This window comes from Lissotriton helveticus, chromosome 3_1 (genome assembly GCF_964261635.1).
Source record: "Lissotriton helveticus chromosome 3_1, aLisHel1.1, whole genome shotgun sequence".
NCBI lineage: Eukaryota > Metazoa > Chordata > Amphibia > Caudata > Salamandridae > Lissotriton > Lissotriton helveticus.
This window is the reverse complement of record NC_136061.1, coordinates 2,080,023,873-2,080,041,147: the sequence shown is the minus strand read 5'-3', so window position 1 is coordinate 2,080,041,147 and position 17,275 is coordinate 2,080,023,873. Positions and strand designations below refer to the sequence as shown.

The following is a 17,275-nucleotide window of genomic DNA, read 5'->3' as shown; positions in this document are numbered from 1 at the left end:
CGCTTTTGCCGGTGGTGGTATGCTGAGGCCACATACGTGGGAGGAAGAATGAAGGCGATGTAGCACGTACCTCTCCAACCTTTCGGGAGCCAGGTGTAAGCTTTGGTGCCACAAACAAAGTACATATTCGGAGAAGCAACAAAGGAAGGAGGATCAACTGAGACCAATGTTCTGGTGATGCGGCAGGAGCTGTGACCCACCAGCTGCGTTCCCTGGCCTTCAAGACACACAAGTCCTGTGACATTGATGACAGACAGAGCCACGGTCAGGGTGGCAGCTGTTTGCTTCCGTAGGTGGGAGAAGGTGGGTCTGGCTGGATTGCGGAGTATTTGCATTTCGACTCTTTCTTTAGCAGGAATGTTCATAAGGAAGGCGGAACCTGAGACCGCAGGACAAATGGGGGCAGACGTTCTTCCTGTTTTGTTCAGCCAGAACCCATAGTAGAAGTGTGACACTGTCTGACCAGAAGCGGCGTTGTCCTTGTTGCTCTCCTGCAAGAGGATCAACCAGGCGAGGCAGGAGCCGTGAACTGAGAAAGGAGAAGGGATGAAAGGTATAGAGTGTTCAGTGGCATGCGGGAGCAACCCGCAGATCCAGCAGTTCGTGGCATTTGTAGCAAGGTTGTGCTGGTGCAGCAGTTGCACGAAGGAATTGTTCCAGAACTCCTTACGCCTTTCTCGGAGCTGAGGTGAAAGGGTGATGAAATGATGCTCTTTCACGGTGATTGGCTGTACGGTGGCCAGCAATGTCTGGTGAGCGGGTGTGCTGTCCTCCAAGATCCAGAAGGAAGTCATGAGGAGGAGGCAAAAGAGGAAGACAATGAAGATAGCGATTGTCTTTGATTTGTGCAAATTATCAGTCTTTGGGTTCCTGTAGTGGGTATTTCCTGTTGCTTCCGACGTCTTCTTATCTGGCGCTTCCATCATCTTCTTATCTGGCGCTTCCATCATCTTCATCTTCAAGGTGCTCGGTAGTGGGCAGAACCACAGACTTTGTTTAGCTTCTCTCCGGATAACCCTTGGTTGCTTTGGGTCACCGTTCTGAGATTTTTAACTTAGTCAGTGGCCTACTTAGCCGAAGCTCCCTCCTTTCGACGCAGGAAATACCCTTCTCGGGATGGCACAGTGGGATCAGAGTGTTTTGCAAGTTCAAGTGCCTCGGTATCAGGATAACAGTTCAGTGATGGTCGGTCTTTGTTCAGGAGCTCCTCTTGGGTGCTGACGTTGTCTGTCGTGGCCAGGGTCGAGGAAACCTTCTTGCAGTGGTGTGCGTGCAGCCAGTGCTTCTTCCCCTCCACTCGAAGAGCCGTCCGAGTGGTGATCAGTACTTGCCAGGGGCCCGTCCACCGGGGTTCCAGACTCTTCGCCCGTTGAAAATTCCGGACTAGGACGTACTCTCCCGGTTGGATATCGTGACCGGGACCCCTGGAAGCATCAGGGATGGCCTGTGCACCTGTTGATGAATGACAGACAATGTTTTAGTCAACTTGTATAAATAATCTGACAGCAGGACGTCGGGGACGTCGTGAATGGAGGTCGGCTTGGGGGCAGTCCAGAGGTTCATTGGTCGCCCAAACACAACCTCGTAGGGGGTCAGGTGGTGCTTAGTGGGAGTGGAGCGCATCGATAGTAATGCCAGTGGGAGGGCATCTGGCCACTTAAGTCCTGTGGTGGCCACTATCTTTGACAGTTTCAGTTTCAGTGTAGCGTTGTGTCGCTCAACCAGGCCAGCGGATTGGGGGTGGAAGACTGCATGGAATCTCTGTTTTACCCCCAACCCCTTCAGAATCAGTTGGATAACTTCAGCTATGAAGTGGGGGCCATTGTCGCTCCATAAAATTCGACAAAGGCCGTAGCGAGGGAAAAACTCTTTCAGTAGTACTTTGGCAGTAGTCATGGCAGTGTTATCTCGGGTCGGATAGGCTTCCACCCATTTGCTGAAGGCACATACAATGACTAATACGTACTTCAAGCCTTGGCACCTCTCTAACTGGATGTAATCCATCTGGAGGACCTCAAAGGGGTGGTCGGGGATCCCAAACCCTCCCCGGGGTACCACAGTTCCTTTCCCGGGGTTGTGTTGTAAGCAGATAAGGCACTGCTGGACTAGGCGTTTGGCCGAGTCGGGGATCTTGTTGTTGTGCCAGACTTTGGAAATGAGTTCAATCATGGGGGCAGAGCCTATGTGTGCAGGGGAGTGTGCCATTGTCAGTATGGGGATCAAGTATGCATCAGGCAGCAACCATTTGTTCGTGTCTTTTGTCCGCCAGCAGCCTTCATCGTCCCTTAGACCCACCCGCGCCCACTCAGTCAGTTCGTGTGGCGTGCTGGCCGATTGGATGTCCCTGATTGTTTCCCTAGCGTCGGTCCATTTTTCTGCTTGTGACCTGGTCACATACATGCGTGTCGTTGTCCTATTCTCAGCTGTGGTTCGGGCAGTGATGTCGGCTAGTGCGCTTCCCTGTCCGACTAAATCTGTCACCTTCTTGTGTGCCTGGCACTTGATCACTGCTAATTGTTTGGGGAGAAGAACTGCTTCAATTAGGGCGGAGACTAGATCTCCATGAAGGATGGGCGTGCCGTGGGACGTCAGGAATCCCCTTTCCCTCCACAAGAGCCCAAAATGATGAACCACCCCGAAGGCATACTGGCTGTCCGTGTAAATGTTTGCCGTGGTTCCTGCTGCTATGATACATGCTCGTGTGAGGGCAATTAGTTCGGCCGCCTGTGCGGATCGTTGTGTGATGCGAGCTGTTTCAACTACTGTTCGGGCTGTAGTCACCGCATAGGCCGCTGAAGTGGTGCCGTCTGGGAGTTTGATACACGAGCCATCTACCCATAGTTCTCCATCAGGATCTGTAAAAGCAATGTCTCGGAGGTCAATTCTACTCCTGGTCTGTTCGTCCGTGAGGGTCACACAGTGGTGTATAGGGGGCACATCGGGGTCATTTTCAGGCAAGGGCAGCAGTGTAGCAGGATTCAATGTCGTGCATCTCTTCAGGGTGATGTGGGGTGCAAGTAGAGTCAATTCGTACCCTGTCAGTCGTGCACTAGTCAGGTGTTGAGTCTGGGTCTGGTTCAAAAGGGTGTCGACTGCATGGGGTACTAACACCGTGAGAGAGTTCGAAAGTACAATTCCCTCACTCTGGCGGATAGAGACAGCAGCAGCGGCTACTGCTCGAAGGCAGGCAGGTAGAGCTCTGGTGACTGGATCAAGAGTGGCAGAGAAGTAGGCACAAGGGCGCTGTTTGGCGCCGATGGGCTGAGTTAGAACAGACAATGCGCATCCCTCCCTTTCGTGAGTGAAAAGGGAGAAGGGCTTGGAGTAATCTGGTGTTCCTAGAACGGGTGCCGAGCAAAGGGCATCCCGCAACTCCTTAAAGGATGCTTGGCATTCGGGAGTCCAAGGGAGTGGGAAAGGGACATCTTTGGTCAACAGGGAAAGTAGGGGTTTTATGATGAGACTGAAATTCGGTAACCATTGTCGGCAGAAAGAGGTAAGGCCCACTAATGAACGGACTTGCTTCTGTGTTTTTGGAATGGGGTGTCTAGGATGGTTTGGATTCGGTCGGGCGTAAGTTTCCTCCCTTCTTTGGACAGGAGATGGCCTAGGTATGTCACTTGGGGCTGGCAGAACTGGAGTTTCTTTTTGGAGACTTTGTGGCCATTCTCCGCAAGAAAGTGCAAGAGTTGGATAGTGGCTGTGATTGCAAGTGGAGTGGTGTCGGCCGCCAAAAGGATATCATCGACATATTGGATCAACACCACTCCATCTGGTAGCTGGACGGCGTCCAGCTGTCTTTTGAGGGCCTGGCTGTAAATGCTGGGACTTTCAGTGTAGCCCTGGGGAGCTCTACAAAATCGGTATGAACGTTTTTTTAAAGTGAAGCCGAAGAGATAACGGCTGTCTGGATGGATGGGGATAGAGAAAAATGCATTTTTAAGATCAATAACGGTGAAGGTGGTGGCAGTGGACGGGATGAGAGTCAGAATGGTGGCGATGTCTGAGACTACGGGGTACTGTGGCACCACCACTTTGTTGACTTCTCGCAGGTCGATGATGAAGCGGTACGCTTTCTCATCTCCCTCACCTTGCTTCTTAACAATGGGTAGGATAGGGCTATTGCAGACATTACTAACCACTTCCTCTACCACTCCTGCATCTACCAAGGACTGAATAATCGCTACCAATGCCTTCTCGCCTTCGGGCGATATCCGGTACTGTGGGAGTTTCGGGAGTATTGCATCTGGTCGAACAGTTATGTGTACAGGATCGATCATCATTCGTCCTACATACGAGTCGTTTCTGGCCCATAGATACAGGGGTAGGGTATCGAGCAAGGATAGGTCAGCATCTGTTATGGTGTACATATGTCGTGCGGGGTAGGGTCTGGACATGCTCGGGTTGTCGTACAGGATGACTCGGACTCCATCCGGGGAACACCTAATAGTAGCTCGGAAATGTTTCAGTAAATCAATACCCATAATGGCGTCAGGGGAGTTGGAGGAGAGCAGAAATGTTGTGTCAGTAGGATTGTTTCCTAGGTCAAAGGAGATAGGTACAGACAGGGGATTAGTGGAGGGCGTTCCATCGAAACCTATCGATGTAATGTGTGAGCCAGACAAGGGTGCCCTTGGAATCAGTCGCTTTGATAATACACTACGTGTCGCTCCAGTGTCTACCAAGAATGGAGACTTTGTACCCAGGACCTTAGCAGTGACGTAAGGACCTTGCTGGTCAACACAGAGCTCGACTGGATCCCTCCCTTGCCCCTGGCAGTCCTATGCAGAGTCGTGAGCATTGTTGCAGTCGGACTGTTGGCACTGATTTTGTCGGGGTCGGTCAAATGTGTTTGGTCTGCCAGGTCTGTCATTGGTGGTGTCGTAGGTCTGCCCTCGCCCCTGCCCTCCAGTTTTTGGGCCATTTGTTATGTCCCTTGTCTCTTTATTTTTAATCATTTCCCGAAGGGCCAGGCATTGAGACTTCCAATGTCCAAATTCTTTGCAAAATGCACACTGGTTCTCATCAAGGTCGGTTCGTGGAGCGCCAGGTGTGGGGTTGCGGTCTCTAGGGGGCGAATTCCTAGGGGCATTCGACTGGTAGTTTCCCCTATACCGTTCCCTTCCTGTAGTCACTCCCTGCAATTGAGCAATCATCACTCGTTCCTTTAAGTCCTTTTTCTTTCTCTCAGTCGCCCTCTCGTTCTCGTTCTTTTGGTGTTTGTAATACTGAGCCATCTGAAGGATAGCTGCAGGCCCCAACTACTCTCACTCGTCTGTAACTTTTGGGAGACCTCTTGCGATAGCCCTTTTACGTAGTTTTGCACGAATAGGTGTTGTCCGGTTGCGGTGGTCATGTCTTGGCCACTGTAGTCGGAGAACACCGTTTCAAATCGGGAGAAATATTCTGATACGTCTTCCTGGGGTTTCTGACGGCAAGCCGTGACTACCGACCAGTCTACCTTTCTCTCTGGGATCAATGTCTTTAATTTCTGCACTATTTTGTCCGGGAGTTCCAGTATGTCCTTTACAGGTTTCTTACCGGGCTCTCGCTGCCTATCTAGTTCACCGAGTTGATTCCAGGTATGTCCAAACAGATCTGTGTGGTTGGCCTTCCGGATTTGCTTCCACACGTCAGCCGGCAGACATAACCCAAAAAACAAATCAATGTCCGCTAGAGTCATTATGGTTGAGCCCAGGGCTGTACTTAGTTCGGTATAAAATGCTGTCGGGTTCTTTCTTAAATCGGGCAGGGTTTGCCTAAAGGTTAAAATATCTTGCCGATCCCATGGTTGGTAAACCCAATTATACACAACCCTCCCTTTTGCATCTGCGTGGTTGATATCATCGTTTGTTCCCTGACCTCTTGGGGGAACCCAGTAGGGGGCGGCTTCTCGGATAGGCATCATAGTGTTGGCTGCTTCTAATGGGGGTTCAATCGTCTCAGGGACTTTGATCTTGACCTCTGGTTTCTGTTCCGCGAGGTGGCGGAAAACCTCAAGCGTTTGCATGAAGAGGTCCGTCACATCGCTCTCAGTCCCATCTCCAACATCGACCCTTCTATATAGAGCCGTCAGTTTAGCAGGACCCTTATTCTGGTACCTATCCTCATAGGCGTTCAGGGTGTGGTAGCTGAACCGTAAAATGAAATGCCGTCTGTGACTACCGGCATGTGAATTGTGCATATTCATCGTATATTCTTCGCTCTCTTTCCGTTCTATCAGGGTCTTTGCTATCTGGTCGATTCCATCCTGCTCATCTTTGCTCAACCTATTTGGCCTGGCTGTTAGCTGCCTGCTAGTCTCATGTTCATCTGCTGTTGTTACCGATGCGGCTGGTGCGAAGGCCGCAAGAGCCGGGGCACTAGCGCTAGGGTCACCCACGCCTGCACTTTGAACTGGTGAGTGTTGTGCTAGAGGCTGGCAGGGAGCATAAGGAGGGGGCATGTAGATAATTGGAGGGCCGAGCAGTAACTCGTCATTTGCCCGCTGTTTGGAGGGCATCTCCGGGTAGAGCGTAGGGGGGGTCCTGACAGGGCATTGGCCTGCCAGTCCTGATTCTTGTGTTTGTTTAACTTCCTCTTTTCTTCTTATTTCTTCATCTAGTTCTTTTGCGGCCAGATGGGCTGCTTTTCGTAACTCTTTCACTATTTTTGCTTCTTCTCTTTTCCTTCGCTGTTCTGTTATTTATTTTTACAGCTGCTTCTAGTGTTTTTATTTTATTTTCATCAAAAGAACCTATCAGTGGCCACTGACTTTCAGGATCCTTTTTTGTGTATTTATGCCATAACTTACTATAAGCTATAGCGACTAGTCCTTGCTTAGTAAACATGTCCTTATTAGGGGTGCCTTCCAGTGGACCTGGATGGTTCATCTCTAATAAGCGGTCCGGGTTGACCCAACTACTAACCAATGGGGAGAAGATAGGCATGACGGATTACAATGGGGGGCAAAAGCCTGCACTACCTATCTTTTCACTACTTGCAAAAAAACTGGACAGAGTATTCTATTCTACGCTGTTTGCAAACAGAGAATACCTCCAGAAGGAACCAATTCCAAACAGTCAATGCTAGGATAAACAATCAATCAATGAGGAATGAAATAGGTACGACGGGTTAAAAGCTTGCGTTACCTACCCTTCACTATCTGCAAAGGGAGAGAGAATATTCCTACTCTTCCCCGTTTGTAGGCAGAGAAGATCCTTAAGAGAACCAACTTCGAACAATTCAATGCTCGATCAAACAATCAATCAATGGGGAGAAAAATAGGCACGGCAGATTACAATGGGGGACAAAAGTCCGCGTTACCTATCCTTCACTATCTGCAAAGACTAAACAGAGTATGGCGACTCTGTGCTTGTTTGCAAATAGAGAATCTCTCAGAGACAATAAGACGAGTAATACTAGTATTTTCAAACAATCAAACAATCAATTTCGCAATTTGTCGTGTGTCACGACCTTACCCGGACCGCACGGACCGTTTCTCGTCTTCCGCTTCCAGCGCCCGATCGTCCTCTATTCTCTGTTGCTATCGCGGCACTCCTGGTGGTTCCCAGTCAGGACCGTAGATCACTCGGGAGAGGTCTGCTCGGAATCAGTGAAGTTCAGATGATCGGCTATCAGACGAGGGTCTATCGGACAGGAGCTCTCCCGATCGTTGCAGTCGTTCACTCTGTCGTCGGAACCTCTCCCACTGGATCCACGTGTCGCTGATGGGCCCCACGTTTGGGACGCCAATTGATAAAGATCAATTCAAAATGGTCAGGCTATTCTGTTGATGTTTCCTAAGTTAAATTTGCCCGGCGTTAGACGCCTCTAATACCATACGAAGTTATCCAATAAAGAGGCAGGCGCTGGAGACAGGAAGGCAGGAAACAAGTTTTATTCCGACGGAGTAGAACACATCAGATCGGACAACAAGGTATCGTCTCGAGGTGCTCTCTCAGCCTTTCTGGGGCCTGGTCTTTTATACACTGGTTTAAGACATGTGGACATGCTTTATTACAACAAAGACATTGTGAAGCATGAGGATGACATCCCCGGCACCCCCCCAGTTCCGGCCCATTTCAACACATGACAACAGTAGAGGCCCTTACCCCTCATACCATGGGAGGGGGCTATCACGCAGCTGAGTGTTCTGCCGATTCCTTTGGAATGTGTGCGCCTGATCGAATCTCAGGGGTGGGGAGGTCATGATCAATAGTGGCTCCTTTCAAGAGAGGCGAGTGCATACAGTAGTGGGCAATAAACTGTATCCTCAGGCTAAGGGATGACCATCGGTTCGTACAGACAATCGGGCTCAGAGGAAGGGGTCATCAAAGGAGAGATAGTCATGAAAGGAAGGATCGGTGTGGACAATCGAGCGTGGTGGAAGGGTTTATCCACAGAGGGGTATTCATGGAAGGAGAGGAGGTGCTGGTCAGGCGCGGGGTGTGATTCATTCATGAAAGCGTCATGCAGAAGGAGAAGGGTTCATGACTTGTGCATGTGAGAGCGAGGGCGGTCAGGGTGCATGGGGGATGCTTGCAGGGTCAGGGAAGTGTGCGGACGGGTGATCGTGAACAGAGAGACCATGGTACCTAAAATGGCTGTCGTGTATGTTCATACGTGAGTCTGCAAGATGGCGTAGATGATGTTCAATACACAAACTAAAATTCCACATCCAGGTTTCCACAAAAAGGGGGAGCAGTTGTTCAGCCCAGTAAGTTGGATCTTGCTTATAGAGGATGGGAGGAATTCCATTTGGACCTGGTGCTCCCTCCTTCCGACCTTTCGCGATTCGACCCTTTAACTGGGCGATTGAGCCTGGGAAGTTAGACTCTTCGACTAGAGGCTTTGGAGCCATCAGGATTGCTTGACAGGATTTTGGGCTTTGTTGGTTTTTGCATTGGCCTTCGTCATTGAAGTGTTTAAAGAGAAAATCTGCCCATGTGTCCTCAGTAATGTAGGAATTCACGCCGCGGGCGTTCGGGTTCTCTATTATATTGATAGTTTTCCAGAATCTTGCACTGTTGTTTTTTTAATCATACAGCAATTTGGCCCAAGTTTGTTCAGTGGACTCCTGCTAGATTCGCCACAGGATTTTGTTCTTTTGACACTTCAATGATCTCAGGTTGGTCAATAGGTTGGTATCACTCCTAGGGTTCCGCAGCTCACGGAGTGTTCTATTTATGGCCGTTTTTATTGCCCTTAAATTAAGGAATAGAAGAGTCTGAGATTGTGTTTTTGAGTCACTACTGGTACTGGTAATTGTTTGTTGGCCTGTCCGTATGTCGTTTTCTCGTAAGAGATTGGACTTAACATTCAAACAGCCGAAGGTTTTCAGGAAGGTCTCCCAGGCAGTAATATGACCAGCATTCGAGTCTACAGCACTTTCCCAGCACAGCTTCGCTTCTTTTGCTAGTCGTTCCGGGTCATTGATATTGCACTTAATTCTTTTGCATTTTGTTGAGGTCAGTAACTTTGGGCCATTGGTGGGAAATGTTAGAGCTGTCCCTTGCGCCCTTAGTGTCAATTCTTGCGGGAGATGGTCACTGCAGTCGAGTGTGCCTATTTTGAAGGCTTGAACTAATGTAAACATTGCAAAAGATAGGAAGGTGTAGTCGATCGCCGAGCTGGCGGACGTGTTGTAAAAAGTTGCCGCTTGTGGTCTGTCCCCCGGCGATCGGCCATTTATCGAAATCAGGCCCAGGTTTGACAAATCTTCCATTAATCTTTTTGATAGATTTGACAAACTGCCCCATGGACACACTTCCAGTGTGGGAATCCCCCTGGTCAGCAGATGTTCTTCCATTGGCGGATTCTTACCAGTTGACTTCGAAAGGAACATATTAAAGTCTCCTGAGACAATAAGGTTCGAGTTTTCCGCTTCTGTTATTAATTTAGTCAATTCTGTCACCAGGTGTTTCACCCCACTTTTTTTGCCTTTTGGGTGCAGGTAGATGTTAACCAGGGTTAGTTCCTGCCTAATGGTTCCTGATGTTTTTATTTCCAGCTGGACTGCAATGATCCCGTTTTCTATCCCCGAAGTGTTTTTATTGAGAAGTTCTTTTGCATTATTTATTGTTTGTATCGAGGTGAATATCATTAAGCCACCTTTCTCGTGGCCAAACTTTGAAATTCTCCTTGCTGGGAGATGAAATGTTTTGTAACCTTGAAGATGAAATGGTTCTGCTAAGTAGATCTTTATTTGCCGTTTTTGATCCTAATCCGTTTATGTTCCAGGAACACAGTTTTAGTAACGGTTTTGTGTTTGGGGTGCAGCTGTTTCTCTCCTCAATTTGTCAACGAACAGACGGTCTGATGTTGATTGTTTTTGCCATCCAGTCCCATTCTTGATATGGGATCCTGTTTTTTTCCGGAGGGGGTGCTCCGGTCTTTCGTTCAACTGAGCTTCCGCGTGCTCCTCTCAATATAGATTTTCTGAGTATGTCTGGCTGGCGTTTGCTCGTAGTTGTATTAACTTTTTCTTGGAGATTGCGGAGTAGTGGAACCGGATATCCCGGGGTGAGGTATGGTATAATTCGAATCCCCCATACTTTTAATTGATTTTCTTCCTTTAGGATTTTCTTCCCCAGTTCTCCTGTGTTCCAAATTGTTTTTGTTATTTCCTGCTCAGATAGATGTTTGATTGTAGTAAATTCAACAGTTTCCAGATTTTGGGTAGTGAGTGTACTTAAGGATGCAATCGAGTTCAACACTCGAAGGATATTGCTCCGGTTTAGAATATCCTCACGGCCTTTAGATCTGTAGTCAGGAATGAAGAGTATTGTTTTATACTCGTCATCGATGGTAGCCTCCTGTCGTTGTTCATGGTTTATTACACCTTCCAAACTTTGATGTCTATCATAAGCTTGTAAGCCCTGCTCTCTCTCATTTGTTGGGCCCGAATTAGCTGTTGAGTCGCAGGGATCATATTTGTGATTCTCCAGGGATGGACCAGGATTTGTCATGAGAGCTATGTTTTTGACTGGTCCGGAGACTTGTGCTCTCCGGATCAGTGATTCCGTGTCAAACTTTACGTTGGGTTCTTTTTTAATATCTGTCGAGAAAATGCTGGTAGCCGGATTCCAGGGGTTAGATCCTTGAATAGGTTGGGCGACCAAATTGTGAGGTGATGGTGGATCCACCATTTGGTGAAGTATGGGGGGTTTTGCGCTTTTATTCGTCGCCCTCGAGACATCGCATTTTCGATCTTCTTCGTCTGGCCTCTTTATGGTCTGTGCTTCTATATCCTTGCTCTTTAGGGAGGTTGCCTCTGGACCTATGAGAGCGGGAGCGGGATGGATATTCTCCCCAGCCCTGGGGCTTGTATTGACCTTCATACTTCCTAGATCCTTCTCTAGTTCTGACAATGATTTGTTTACTTCTAGAAAATAATTTTTAATGGAGCCTGTCTTGTTTCTCCCTTTTCTCTTCATTTTCCTTCTTTGTTTAGCCGACATTAGTCTGGTACCCGGTTGATCCTTGCTTTCGACGATTGTGGGTAGCTCTCTAGTCTTGACCTGCTGGAGTTCTTCTTGCCGGTGGACGGGTGGACATCCTGCTTGTTGAAGTCTCAGTTCATTCGAGTCCTTGAGTTGGCCATTTGATTTGTTTAGGACCATACTAGAATTGAGAGTGGACACGACCTCCGTTTTTTTCCTTGCTTCAGAGTCTGGTGTTTTCCTCTCCTTACCTGCTGTTACCCACGCTTCTCTTTGTAAGTTGTTTACGGACTTGAAGTCTGTTAAAAGTTCACTCATTACGTCTGGTAAGATAGATAGTTTGTCGATAATAGAATAACATGTACAGCTCGGTGGGCTGATTGTGGTTTGTGATTGAGCTCTTTTGATCAGCTCATTCAAATCTAGTAACTTAGAGTCGATATTAATGACATGAGTGGTTAAGCGGGACAGCAAATTTAGTTGGATGTCCATTTTATCCGAATGGTATTCCATTGCTTTTGTCACGAGATTCATGGTGTTTAAAAGTGACGCCCAGAGACCGCTCTCTTCTGTCTTTTGAGCCTTTGGTAGAAAATCTGGATTGGTTTCTATGTTTTGAGGCGGTATAACTCCTTTTCCCTGAGAGTATGTATCCACCATTATCTCCCATTCTTCAGTTGTCAGGGAGAATGAGTTAATTCCAAGTTCCCCCGGCGAGCGAACCTGCTGTTTGTTAAAGGCAATCTTTTCTGGAGAAACAGTTTTGGTTTGTTGCCAGTTTACATTTGTGTTTGCAATTAGGGTTTGTTCAGTGAATTGATTGTGGATCAATCCCCCGCCGTTTTCTTGCTCACTGGTTGTGTTGGCGCTCTCTTGACTATTTAATAGGTGATGGCGTGTTGAGGTTGGCTTGTTTGTAGTTGCTGGGCCCAAGTGCAGAATTGTAATTGAATCTGAGAGCCTAGCTTGAGATAGGGTATTTAGTTTCGGCACATCACTGGTTACACTAAGTGGTGGGGCCCGCTCAATCCGGCTTGTGCCACAGAGGCTGGATCGAGGCGGAGTAATTTGCTCCAGGGTTTGATCAAAGGGCACCAACTCCGATTTTTTTGCTGGTATGGAGTGGTGAGATTGATGTTGTGGTGAAGGTTGTTTTAAGAGATCATAGCGCTCATAGAGAGATATCTCATTGCCTTGGGCGTCGTGCACGCCAGCTCCAAGGCCTCTTTTTACGCTTACATCCATGTCGGCCTCTGATGAGTTGATTTGCCGCGTGGGTTTCACTCCATCGGTCTCAGTACATTCAACGATGTTTGCTACTGTAGTTGGTTTAAAGGTAGAGTCCCAGTAGGTCTGTGCTTGACTTTCGTTGTCCAGAAGAGTTGCCGTTGTCGATACCGATGTCGATACCGATGGAGAGTTTCTTCCTGGTTCTGTGACATCATGTTTTGTCAAGACAATTACCTCCGGGTGCAGAGGGGAAGGAAGGCCCTTCTGCGTGCTGCTCATGTGGTTTAGCACTGCCCCAGCGTCTTTTACAAAGACAAATTTGGTGTAAATTTTCGGTTGGAAGCAGGGATTTTTTGGTTTTTGCATGATATGAGTTTGTGGGTTGGTCTGGTCTGGCCCCGGACCATCTACTCCGGTGTCCCTGGCCAAAATGACTAGGATATCATCCTCGAGAGTTTTGTCAGGTTTCAAATGACTTGTTGATTTCTCAAGACTATCAGAAGGTACTTTAAGTATCTTGCTTTTCTTCTTCCGTTGGTCACTGCGGATGAAACGCTCCTTCTTTCTTTGCCCGATCTCATGGTGCCTGCTGGGCCTGCTGTGAGGGGTTTGGGTTAGGCTTGCTGTATGGGGGTTCGATTAGGTTATATCGGACTAGACTTTAATAACAGCTGAATTTTCTTTCTAGTAAATAAATCCAATATCTCTTCCGCGAGTGTTGCATATTTGCTCTGCATGCACACCAGGATGTTCAGGAGCAACTTAATATCAGTGGTAACAATGAGAGCAAAGGTGTGCTTAAAATGCATGGGTTAAGTGGGTCAGGTGCTGGTCATGGAGAGTACCAGGATGTATGTGGCTTAAAACAAGAGCTTTGTATAGCTGAAGAAAGGAGGAGAGGGACAGAATAACAGTAAGAAAAAAGCCAAACCTTTTCCAATAACCTTAGAGCTGGGGTCCAATAAAAAATAGGCTAAGGTAAGCACACAAAGGGATTGAAGCATGCCACCTATTCATGAGTATGTGGTATCAATAAGCACAAGCTCTGTAATAAACGGGAATGAAGCTGGTCCAGAGTAATATATACTTTGCTGTTCCTCTTTGTTCATTTTACCAATGCTTGTTATGCACTTCGATTTTGTAAGTGGGGTTCTAGTATTCGAATGTTGTGGGGTTCCAGGGTGTTTATCTTTGAGATGCCAGTACAGCTGATCCTTTGGACCGTGTGGATGTCTGTGTTTGTTGGTCCTCCTATCGAAGATTAAACAACTCATATTTATCAGCAGAAGTTTATTCTGGAATGTTATTTCTTTGCCCGACTCCTTGGAAGCTCCTGCTAAATTCCGCCAATAGGTGAAAGGCATTAAAGGGGATTGTAGTATGTAAAATCACAAAAAAACAAAACGATAGAAATCGATTTCTAAGAGCGCAACTAATTAAAAACTCATCAGTATAAAAACAAGTTCATAGAAATAAAGTTTGCTCTAATAAAAAACATGAACAGTTGAAACACAATTATATTAATGTACTAAAAATAATTTTAAAAACGAGAAAACGTCAGAAGACAAAGATGGGGGAGGGGGGGAAGGGGCAAGAAGAGGCCCGCGGAACAGTGGAGAAGAAAGTAGGTCATGGGCTGTTTTAGTTAAAATTCCGTGACCATGAAACTAAAGAGTGTTAAAAGCTGCAAGAGAACAAGAGAACAAGAAAAAAATAACATTCCGTTTTTTTCATGTACTCTCTTTCGAAATCTCGCACCGGCCACGTTAGCCAGACACCAACAATTTTGGCCAATGATGGACAAGTTCTGCCAAAGCAAAATAAGGAACCGGTGGCTGCTTCCTTTCCTTCTAGCATAGTATTTGAACTTCTAAACAAGTTCTATCAAATGTCCGACAAAGTAATTGCTGCATTGGTCTTGGGCATCTTGAGGACTTATGGACTGAAACAAATGACCAAGTGAGAGGGTGAGGAGAGCAATTCAAAGGACACTGAATGGAAAGGCCTGCGACCGCAGAAGCCACGAGAATCAATACCCACGGACCCAGATAATAAACAACTCGAGGACCATTAACAGAACCCACCTGGAGGCAGCAAACTGATGTGCATGATATTAAAGCACTTATAAGGGGTCCGACAAACTGAACGATGAAAGAATGTGCTCACATCTCCCCAGAGGCAAGCATTGGTGGGGGGGGAGTGGAGGGCTGACAATCTCCTCCTCAAGTTGAAGAACTGACGAATGACACACCTACATTGATCAAGGCTTTCCTATTATATTCCAGTCCTGATGAAGACCCGCCATAGATGCACATAATCAGCGCATCCCACATAGGGTCGAAACGTCGACGTTCTTTCTATATATCCGTCTGCACAGAGTCCCAACGAACTAAAGAAATAATTTGTCTTCCTGAAACTATTGTGATTTACAGTGGTAATTCTTGATGTATTGTTTTATCTATATTTATGATTTACTGTGTATTTGTTTAATCATTTGGAACACTCAGTCACCAGTCACGACTCACTCACTTTATGTTTTGTTTGTTTTTGGACAGCTTGTCTAAGTCATTTTGAATTTAATCCATTTAAAGGTTAAATGCAAAAGATTTTTCTTTTTCTTTCATTGTGGTCAGTGTCCGTCTTTCTGATAGATCCTTCATTGGATATATTGTTTCCTTGTATGTATTTAATACGTTTTTCAATGTAATTGTGTCCCCAACAGAACAATTGTTTTTATTTAAGATACTTTAACAGCATTATAATGTCATGAGTGTGCTCCTGAAAGTTCAAGCTCATGCGGCAGGATAAATAAGCAAAATGATAAAAGCACTTTTTTGTGGAAGAGCACATCCAACTTCTCCCACTCAAAATATGCACCCCTGACTCCCGACATATGGGCAGAGCCAAAGCCCCTCTCTCGGTGATTCTGACATAATTTTCTGGCGACCGCTATGCTGTCAAGCCAGGCCATAAACACTGGCCAAATGGGAGGCCGTTGTGCAGGGTTCCGAGACAGAAACATTTGTACTGTAATTGCGTCTTTTGTCTCTGGGTTTTCCATGTAGTGTCGTACTCAATGTTCCTCAGTACATTTGACTGTGAGATCCAATGAGTGGCACGTTTGGATTTTAGGGGTGTATATTTGGACTGCTGAACCGCTGATATAGCAGTCTAGTTAATCATAACATGTCAGACAGAAAAATGAAGCAGAAAATAGTCTCTTATGGGTTAAAGCAATATCATAACCTCTTATGTATAACAAGGAGAACAAAAATATATGAACTGATAACAGAAGCTGCTAATATTACAATAAGTTTCCACCAGAAAATGTAGAAAAGCAAAAGGATTCGCAACGGTAATGAGTTCCAGATAATTACTGCTCTTTAAAAGAAAGACTGCCACACAGTCTGTCCAAATAAGAAGCTCAAACTGTTTCCTGCTCACCTGCTGGAACTTTGCTTTCACCTCCGATCTGTAACACCTTGCAAGGCAGAAGAAAATGAAACGATCCTCGGCTGGGATAAAAATACAAAATAAATAATGTAACAGACAAAAAATGAAAATGTTAATGTGCGTGCGCTAATCACATTTCGGGTACGTTTCTATTGCCTCTATTATTTCACTATCATTGACATTTTGAGCTCCATGCACCCTGGGTGAAAATGATTGCAATACAAGTACAGGGGCGTATAGCATTATGAATCTCAGTTCCTCTGTATACCGGACTGTTTCAACTCGATTCCATAGGAGCATACAAAACACCCGTTCTCTAATGCGAAGTATATCTCCACATTTAATGTACGAGGACATCATTTAGTCTGAATTTGTGTGCTGAGAACCCCAACACCAGTTCTGGAGACTACCAATGTAGCCTATCACACAACTTGTGAATTCAGAGTAACTAGTTATAAACTACTGAATAAGGTTCTGTAATCATACTTATTATGTTGACCTGTTTCCTTTACATTTTTTCTTCTCAATTTTGTGGATTTGATTATTAGTTTCGAATATTAAAAAATATTATGTTTTGAAAAACTATTGTATTAAGATTGTCAACTGGTAAATAAGTATTTTGCATGTATGACTTGGGAAGTTTTTTAACATTAGAAACAAAACAATATAACACTATGAAGCTCTATCGACAGCCAGATGTAACGTTAAACACACACGTTCAGGCTTCATATGCCTGGGACATCAGTCACAGACCCATGCACTGCCATAGTCCCTGCCATAGTATGAAAAATGTAGTTTCATCCCCGACGGACCTAGTTCAGATTTCGTGGTTGTTTCATATGCCGGAGAATATCTCCACAAGGAGTCGAGGAAGGGAGGTAGGAATTGAGGGAGAGTAGAAAGAGGGAAGGAGGGAAACATTTTAAAGCACATATCCTATGCACAGTATAGACTATATGCCCAAAAACTGCATCAAATGGCAAAGGCATCCTCAAATCCTGTCTTTCTCTCAGCGCACCCCCTGCAACCCCATGGTTTTCTTAGGAGTACTGCCCAATCCCACAAAGGCCACTGAGGCTCCCAGAGCAACGAGCACACCATAGTTCTGTCGGCCAAGGGCGACAGCATGAGCAAGGCTTCCACCGGAAGGTGGAAGGCAGGGCAGTCAA

The 17,275-nt window shown here is 46.4% G+C and overlaps 1 protein-coding gene across 11 annotated transcripts in view; it reads right to left on the bottom strand.

The window, feature by feature from the left end:
- Nucleotides 1-17,275, bottom strand: part of WDR93 (WD repeat domain 93) — a 694,060-nt gene that overhangs the window by 331,332 nt on the left and 345,453 nt on the right. For all 11 annotated transcript variants that reach the window (XM_078683212.1, XM_078683218.1, XM_078683219.1 and 8 more), the window contains one exon: nt 16,098-16,168. In XM_078683212.1, coding sequence (XP_078539338.1) covers nt 16,098-16,168 — 71 coding nt within the window. The remainder of the gene's footprint in view (nt 1-16,097; nt 16,169-17,275) is intronic.